We start from the raw sequence: 9,230 nt of genomic DNA on the forward strand, positions 1-9,230 counted from the left end.
CAGCAATGTCTCTGGAAGCCACACTAATTGGGTGGATGGAAAGCTGCACTGCTCTGTGAATGAACTCTGTCCCAGTTAAAGCTCTGGCAGATGTACTTGTAAGCTTACAGACCAGATCACAAGAGCTGCTCCAACCTGTCATTGCTCCAACATTTGTAGTGATCTTACTTGTCCTCTGTTTCATTTTGATGAAGAACCAGAATTTATATTTTTCAGAATATAGGCCGATAGCCCAAGAAGAAACCAAAGCACAGATGTGAAGTACTTTACCTTTTTGGCGCTTCAATCACATCAGCAACTCCTGAACCTTGTATTTTGGGGTTCCAAAATATTCTGGTATCCAGGAACTGTTATCCTCATTTTACAATCACTTACCTCCCCCAACTCCAGAGCTCTAGTAATGAGCATCTAAGACTATTTGCACACATCTTTCTTCTAGCATGCACATTCTCCAATATGGCACAGTCAGATCTGAAGTCTAGTGGCACATACTCATATTCTGCTTATCCTACAAGTCCCAGATTTCTTTACGAAGCCCTCTTAATTCTGCTCCTCTTTGAAAGCATCCACTCATCAAGTTTTTTCCAAGCACCTACTGTGTGCCAATCATGCTTGATAGAAACAAGCTACAACAGTTAAGTGTGTTAGATTATATTATTGTTCCCAACCCCTGTAAAAGGATTATACTTGCCCTTACTGCACCCACCCATTGTCAAGCTTGGCCATGTCATTTGCTTTGGCTAATGAAATATGAGCAGAAGTGACATGTGTCTCTTCTGAGCAAACATTCTAAGAAACAATGGGTATTTTCTTTTTCATTTTCTTGAACCTCTGCCTCTGCCATGAAAATGCATGGCCCAAACAGAACCTGCTCCTTAAGAGACCCTGAAATGAATATGATAATGAGACAGAATCACAGCTGCACACCACTGCGAGTCAACACATTAGATGAATGAGGAAAAAAGCCCATAGCTATTATATATCACTGAGATTTTCAGGTTGCTTATTGGCCAGCATGACCTAGAGAAAACTGAGTAATACAGTAAAGTAACAAACTGAGTTACTATGTTTGAGGAGGTTACAAAGTGGAATGCCTACTGTATACATCTAATGTATCATTCAAATTGTGGCTTCCTGTAAGTCACTGTGTTTCCTAGCAGCTCTCTACGAGCAGGTCTGAACTTGGACATAAGATCAGAGCAAGCGCTACATCCTTCACTAAATGTTTGTGCTTAGGACAGTCAGGAATCATCCTCAAGTAGTTTCTAGGAGCCCTGCTGTTTTCCTATTCTATTTTTGTTCTGGGTATGACCAAGGAAACACAAGATAAATCAGAATTGAAAATAAACAGTTAAATAGGGGTGTTTTGGCAACTATTCACCCAAAATGAACAATTTGGACATATGAAAAAATACATAACCATTACACTAAGAAAATAGTATAAACTCATGGGGCTGGGGTTGTGGCTCAGTGGTCCAACGTTTGCCTTGCACATGCAAGGTCCTGGGTTCGATCCTCAGCACCACATAAAAATAAATAAATAAAATAAAGGTATTGTGTTCAACTACAACTAAAAAATAAATACTAAAAAAAATTTTTAAAAGAGTATAAACTCAGGAAATCATTAGTAGATTTATGGAAGTTGCCATAAATATTTTAGATCTAATATGAAATTATCACTAATGGCTATTAGTTAGCCATTTTAGAAATAGGCAAAGATATTCCCAAGTGACATTTGAGTACCAATAGATAAAGATATAATCAAGTAATAGATTTAAAAAAAGAGAATATTATTCATGTTTTTTCATGTTTTAATGATTTAAAAAGTTTTAAAAACTCATTTGTAGGACAAATTTCACAGTTCTAGAATGTTTTACTTTCAGGCAATATATAAACAGAAAGTCTAATCTTCAGAGAAATGATATTAAAGGGAATAAATGTGTTAGATGTTCACTTTCAAGTCTGAATGAAAGTACTTTTAAAGGCTTTTATCTTTAAAATATTTCCTTTTAGATAATTTTAGTAATTACCGGTCTTTTCTTGTATAAAAGATATGAAAGATGCAAAATGTTGATGCCCAAGAACACAGAGTTCCAGATCATTATATCCAAGGCACATCGGTAGAGAGTGGCCCAGACGATATAAAGAGTGCAACCTGTTGAACAACAAAGTTATCATGTTAGATATCTAGAATGACTTCTGCAAGTGGCTTGACAAATTTACCTTCTCTATATAAACGAACACATTTTAGAAGTATTTATACTGAATATTGCATTAAGTTTCCTTTGGGTTTTCTACTAAAAAAAATATTTGTTAAAAGGGGACAAAGTTCATAATTCTACAACTTAAAGAAAATCACTGCTGATATTTAATACTGCCTTAAAACTTTCATGTAGTTTTACCTGATGGAAAACCTATGGTACAGATAATTTTTTTTTTGAGCAGACAATTTTAAAACCTATTTTTAAAACTTATAATAATGATTTCCCATCTTTAAAAACTCTTTGTATGTGTAGTTTTTAATGGCTGTAACTGATTAAAACACAATTTATTTAACCATTTCCCTACTGACAGATATTTTGGGGGTTATAATTTTTGATAAGTAGCAAAAGCAACTTTATATATAAAACCATATCTTTTATTTGTGATTAGGAATGAACTGCTTAGCTTTGGATAGTACTGCAGAACTGTTTTTCAAAACATTTGTACAAATTTATAAACCTACTAGTTGGGAATGCCAGCCAGTATAAAGTTGTGATTAATTAGTAGACAACTTCATGCTTGTCATTAATTAGTGGAAGGTGAATCTAGGGAATGAACCTACTAGTTGGGAATGTCAGTATCAAGTTGTTAATATTATAAAATTTGAAAATTCTTAATAGTGAGGAATTAAATACTTTATTTTGTATTTTTGTGATTACTGGGGAACCCAAGTGTTTTACAAAATGTTTTAGTCATCTGAATTTACCTCAGCAATTATCTATTCAACTGCTGGAATCTTCCCACTTTTTCTCATCAATTCTTGTTTCTTATATAAAATATCCTCAGTTTCTTTCAATTTTATGGTGGGAGAGTGAATATTTTAAATCTAATATGAAATGATCACTAAGAAACAAATATATCAATATGTGCACACAAAAGCTAAGCTTAGACATTAAAAAGTCATTTATTTGTAATTTTTAACTTCATCAATTCTTAACTTCATTTTTTAGAGCATCTGAATAAAGCCTATCACTTTACTGTCTGTGTCTTCACTTATCTCTTTATAAAGTATTGGATTAAATGATCCCTTTGGACCATTCCATCTCTAAACTCTGATTTTAAGATTCGTAATTGGATTTAAAAAAAAGTTGTGGGTTTTGCTTTTTCTTTTTCAACCTAACATCCTGCTCCTTCTGCTACTATTTCTACCTTGTCTGAATCACACAGCCGCAGAAGACACTCAAGCTGCTTTCTAGCTACCCTTCCAGCCTCCTCTTGTCATTTCTCATATATTTCAGGGACAAGAGCTACTCCTCATTCACTCTGATATGCTGAAATTCCTTTCCTCTCTTCTGTGCCCCTTAATAGGGACACTGTACTCTCAGAGAAGTCCTGCTCATCTTAAAAGCCAGCTGTCATGTGACCCCTTCAGTGGGACCTTGCTCCAACCTCCTACTAATGCTGACACCTTCCCCACACTCCCCCTCACCCAGGCACTGGGAAAACACCTGTGTCATAGACTCCGACCCCCCACACTGTGACTGCCCATCGTTTTTCTCCTGGTCCCCATAACAGTCTTTAGAAGGATGGAGATTGCCTTCTTCAATCTTGATCGGACACATTACAGGTGTCAAAAATACACCTGATGGGCTGGGGTTATGTATGGCTCAGCAGTAGAGCGCACGCCTAGCACATGTGAGGCCCTGGGTTCGATCCTCAGCACCACATAAAAATAAATAAATAAAGATATTGTGTCCAACTAAAAAATAAATATAAAAAAATACACCTGAATAAATGGATAATCAGAAATAATTTCATGGAGAATAATTTTTCAAGAATTACTGGCTAAAATAATAGACTCAATTGTTTCAGTATTTTGATGTGATTCAACTTAACCTGTTTCATCAAGGTTACTAGGCCAAATCAATCTTCCTACCTATCTACCTACCTATACTATATATAGTTGTGAACGTCAATATCGAGTTTTACTTGGAACTATTATATGTGGGTAATTGTTTTTATTTCCAATGTTGCTTTACTGGCCATAGCAAATATCTTTTCAAATAATAATGATTGAGATTGTGTAGTACCTACTATGTGCCGGGTACTATTCTAAGGCAAATATATATCTCACAGACACACCTCATTTAACTCTCTAAAACAACCCAGGAGGTAGTTTTATTTTTAACACTTGACATGTAAGGAAACTGAGGTGACAGAAAAACTAAATTATTTGCCCAAATTACACAGTTAGCAAGCAGTGGAAATAAGATAAGAATCACACAATCGTGTACACTTTTGCATATGCATGGATTTTCTGGATATCTGGAAATTCGAAATATATGAAAACATAATAGTCTTTTTCAAATTAAAAAGGGAGATACAGTATGTGAAGGCCTATGTTCTAAGTTACCTGATACACAACTGATTTTATGATAAAGATTTAGAGTTTGGGGTATGCTATAGACCTGACAAGGAATATTCTGAAGCCCCGGTCAAGCCCATTTATATAAAATCTGTTAGGCAGCTCACCTATAGTTAACATCCCTCTAAGAAATATCATATGAAGGTGAAGAGTAGTTGGAATAACCAAACCAACTGCAAAACAAATATTTGCCACATGAAAAACTAGATGATGTATCTCTCTCCAGTTTTCACAAGTGGTCTCATTGGAAGGCACAGGTGTGAGACTTTCTAACCCAGGTGTAAAACCTATTGCAGTTGATTCTGCCAGAGGGCTGGACTCTGTAAAATTCATGTTGAAAATTCCTGTAAAAACAAATAAACAAAAGGAAAATCATAAAAGTAGCAACTATATCACATCACCCCTGTGAGAGGGGCTATGCCAAAATTATTTCTGTGAATTGAATGTTGGTAAATAGTCTGTTTCAGTGCTTAAGAACTAGATAGGCTCATTAAATATACCTCTTTGCTTATGTGTTAAATGATGTTAATAATACCTCATTTGTTTTATGCTCAAATTAAATGAAATATATAAAATACTACACATAGTGCACAACTGTTCTCGATGTATTTCGATGTGTATGTGCATATTTTATGTATTTGTATGTGTGTATATATATATATATATATATATATATATATATATGTACTTGATGGGGAGGAGTCTAAAAGAAAAAGTCTAAAAGAAAATCACCAATGTTCATAAACCACGGCAGTTCCAAATTTATTCAGTATAGTGTTTCATCATATTCACAATGATGATACTAAATCTAAACACAGGAAAAATAACTGGAAAACTGATTTTTTTGAATACTTTCAAAGATAATTGATACCCCCAAATTTGCTATTTGGAATCTTAGGCTATTTAGAAGACTTGGGATATTTGAATGCTCTATTTTTATAACATCATTAAATCATTATATAACATTATATTCATACTAAGTAATTATATATGCATATAATATTATCAGATACATTATTTATATATATGTAAAGATATAATACATAAAGAAATAATAATTCTAGTTGATGGCATCTCACAAATTAAAAAATTGTAAACTTACAATTTATTTATATGCAGGAGGGTCACGGATACATATTTGACTAATATTAAGATTCATTTAAATACATTTCAAGGAACATATATTTTATGCCTGCTTATATAAAACTTAACACAAAATAGCACTCTTTCCTGACTATATTACCTATCTTTGATGTCTGGTCCTTAAACTTTATTATTAATTATACAAATTTGGTCCTTGACCAAAACTAGATAGGTTTATGGAACACACGAATTAATCTGTTTAGGAAAAGAATGACAAGTGGGCACCCAGAATACCTTTAAATCTAATTTAGAAATATACACTTTTTTTTCAAAATAATGCCACACAATTAACATTACTTTTCCATTCATTGTTTTTTTTTTAACATATTAAAGATTTTAGGTGGTAAAATAATTGAAATAGGTTGGGCATTTTGAAAGGATGTTAACAGACAAACGTGAAAGAATTTGACATTTCTTAAGATGACAAAACACACACATACATGAAACATACAAATTTATAAACTGTCAATGAAATGATAGTCAAATTAAAGATCTCTTCGTGTAATTCTGAAATAGCTCACAAATAGAAATAATTGCCTTAAATGTTGATTTGCTACAAAAGGAAAAAAACAAAAATTCAACTACTTTTGAAATCTCTAAATGAATAAAAAGCCTATTGGGATGGAGAGTAATTTTAATTACTCTATACCAAGTTTGCTTTTGAGAGCTAAACCAAAATTCATCTCATAATTTCTGCAGGAGAGTGGATGATATTAAGTGTCCCCTTACTACTCATAAGCTAAAGTCAAGTCCCCTAGCATTACATAAATGAATAACAAGTACCATTTCTATGGTACTCTAGAACGTATTTGCATCTCCATTGTCCCATTTGTTCCAACTATTCTATGTCTTCTATGAAGAAGGGTAATGCTTATTCATCCATGACAAGGCCTAGCCTCTATAAAGAATGCCACTGAGACAGAGATGAAAGCCACATGGAAGGGATATAAACATGACACATACTTTTAGAAATCACTTTTCACTGGTGAAGAGTGCCTAGCTTTCCTAGGCTGACAGTCAGCTTCTGCACAAGCCACCAGGGAGCCACATAAGCCAGGCAAAGTTACTGCTGTTCCTCAGTCTGTTTCTGCCTTGGAATGGAGGCAGCTGGACTAGATGGTCTTTGAAATTCCTTTAAGTTTTAAAGGTCTATGGTTTATGTAACGACTTAATCACATTCCCCCTTGCAGCCACTCCATTATACTAATATTGCCTACTAAGCCACTGTGATTCAATTTAGGCATCTGAAAGTTCTTCAAGTGGCATTAAAAGTCCCAATTTCTGGCCCAGGAAAACTACAATCCAGGACACAGGAACCAAAAAATATCAATGGCAAATTTAAAAATTTAGGATTATCCTAAAACATATTTTGGTGCACCACACCTTATTAAAGATATGCAGATACAGCTAGATATATAGATATAATATATATCTATTGTGAAATGCCACTTACCACTTGTCATTAAATATTGATGGGATCTTATGGGTTTCAGCTTATTTTGATTACTCCTGAGTGGACTTAAATGTCTTATGCTGAACTGCCCCTAAACGAGAATGAATGGGTGTAATGAGGAAGGTTAGACGGGTAAATTGGTAAACTTTCATATTAATTTTGACTAAATCAAGAAGAGTTATCTTTTTCTCATTAGATCCTCAAAGTCTAATTCCTTAAATTACCTGTTCTAGTAAAATCCTATATAACTTGTTTTTCAAGTAGGTATTGGCAAGGCTAAATAGCTAAACGGTGAAGCTAATGTTAAACCTTAACCAAACTACAAAAATTAAGATAAACAGCACAGGGTAAAACCTTGCTAATAGATTTAATTAATTTTGTTATTCTAACTGAATCTTCAAACATCTCCGGAATGGCAAATGGCATTATGGCTGAGAGTCTTTACGCAGTTATTCATGCTCCAAAGCAGGCAGTTTCTGAGACTTGTCTGGCCAACAACCCAATTCCCAAAGGCTCGGGAACTAAGCGGAGTAAGTGGCGAGTCATTTGCTCCCCTGAGGCCCCGCTCACCCTGGTCTTTAAAGAAGGCCGGGGTCAATTGATCTCCGGGACTAAACGATCCGGTGCCGCGAGAAGTGCGGTGCTAGCACAATGCCCCACCTCGCACTTCTACCGCGGACCCGGGATGGGCGACACCCTGCACCTGACTGCACGCAGTCTCCGCGGTCGGGGCAGCCGTGGAGTGCTCAGGGACCGGGAGCCCCGGGAGCCCCAGGAGCCCTAGGGAGAGAGACTCCGAGCTCGCCAAGGGATTTGCCCGCTGCAGAGCGCGGGAGCCGGCACCCGGTGGGTCAAGCGCCTGGGAACGCGGGTACTGTCTGACCCGAGCTTTGGCAGCTGACATCCAAGGGTCGGTGGTCGCGATGCCCAGATCAGAGCAGATGGGTGGCCTCCAAGGACAGGAGCGTCGCGAGGGCGCGGACAGCGATCAGGGCAGAGGGCGGCGCTCTTGTTGGCCGGGGCGCGAAACACTGGCAGCTGCCCCGGAGGCCAACAAAGTTGCTCCCAGCGGAGCTGGGTACAACTTTCGCTTCCCGATTTAGCTCGCGGAGCTCAGGGCTGCAAAAGAGCGGCGCCCAGGGAGAGCCGGCGGCAGCTGTGCCTCCCTCCCGCTCCTTACCTGGTTTGTCCCCGGCACGGAGCCCGGGCGTCGCTGCCCAAAGTTTGGCGATGGAAAGGCAGGGCAGCGGAACAGCGACGCAGCGGCTCGACGGGCGCCCAAGGCGCGAGTCTCCGCCGGCAGGCGGTTTCGGAGACTGGGTCGCCCCGGGCAGGTCCCAGCGCCCGCCGCGGCTTTGACTAAAATAGGCATCGCGGCAGCGGCGGCGGAGGCGGCGGCGGCCAGGGATGGGGCCGCACCGCGCACGCGCCGGCCGCCGGCTCTCCCCAGGCAGGCGGAGCACAGCGCCGGGACCCGGACCCCCAGCGAGGCTGTTCCAGCTCCAGCACCAGCTCCGCGGCCTTTCTGCACACACGAGTTATCAGTTTGAAACGCCCGCTTGTTTCTTACTCACTTCCTTTCTACTTCTGAATTCTGCCCTTGTTTGGGCATGAATGGGGGCGGACGGCCTTTTTGAGCCAGGGGTCTTGGTCTCCCATCCCCATGAGGATAATTCGAGACCTAGGGACAAGATAGGAAAACTGGTTCTTCATTTCCCCCCAAAGTTGAACGACCCACTCACATAACTCTTTTCTAGGACACTCGCCCACAAGCAGGGAATGTCCCCGAGAGCGTGCAACTGAGCTTCGGAGTCTGGCGGTGGAGGCTGGACATTGATTTCACAAAGACGCAGGACACCACCTTCCAGCGAGTGCCCCGCCCTGCTGCTGTCGCTCTAGAGGCCACACAACACAGACTTTTCACACATGCCACCTTATTATTTTTTAATTTATTTTTTCTTTTTCCAAGAAGGGTACTTATCCGAAATTGGCCTTCCCGTGGTGCTG

The 9,230-nt window shown here is 38.7% G+C and overlaps 1 protein-coding gene across 4 annotated transcripts in view; it reads right to left on the reverse strand.

Moving 5' to 3' along the window:
* POPDC1 (popeye domain cAMP effector 1) overlaps positions 1-8,738 on the reverse strand; it is a 35,145-nt gene extending 26,407 nt beyond the window's left edge. Inside the window, exons 1-4 of one of the 4 annotated variants that reach the window (XM_081293780.1) lie at positions 8,404-8,735; positions 7,224-7,314; positions 4,735-4,971; positions 2,031-2,155 (exon numbers count right to left, since the gene is read on the reverse strand). In XM_081293780.1, coding sequence (XP_081149906.1) covers positions 2,031-2,155; positions 4,735-4,971; positions 7,224-7,314; positions 8,404-8,595 — 645 coding nt within the window. In that variant the 5' untranslated portion in view covers positions 8,596-8,735. The other 3 variants (XM_081293781.1, XM_081293783.1, XM_081293782.1) reach the window with 3 other exon arrangements.
* Between the last annotated feature and the right edge of the window lie 492 nt (positions 8,739-9,230).

Source organism: Spermophilus citellus (genome assembly GCF_964194105.1).
Source record: "Spermophilus citellus genome assembly, chromosome: 5".
Classification (NCBI taxonomy): domain Eukaryota; kingdom Metazoa; phylum Chordata; class Mammalia; order Rodentia; family Sciuridae; genus Spermophilus; species Spermophilus citellus.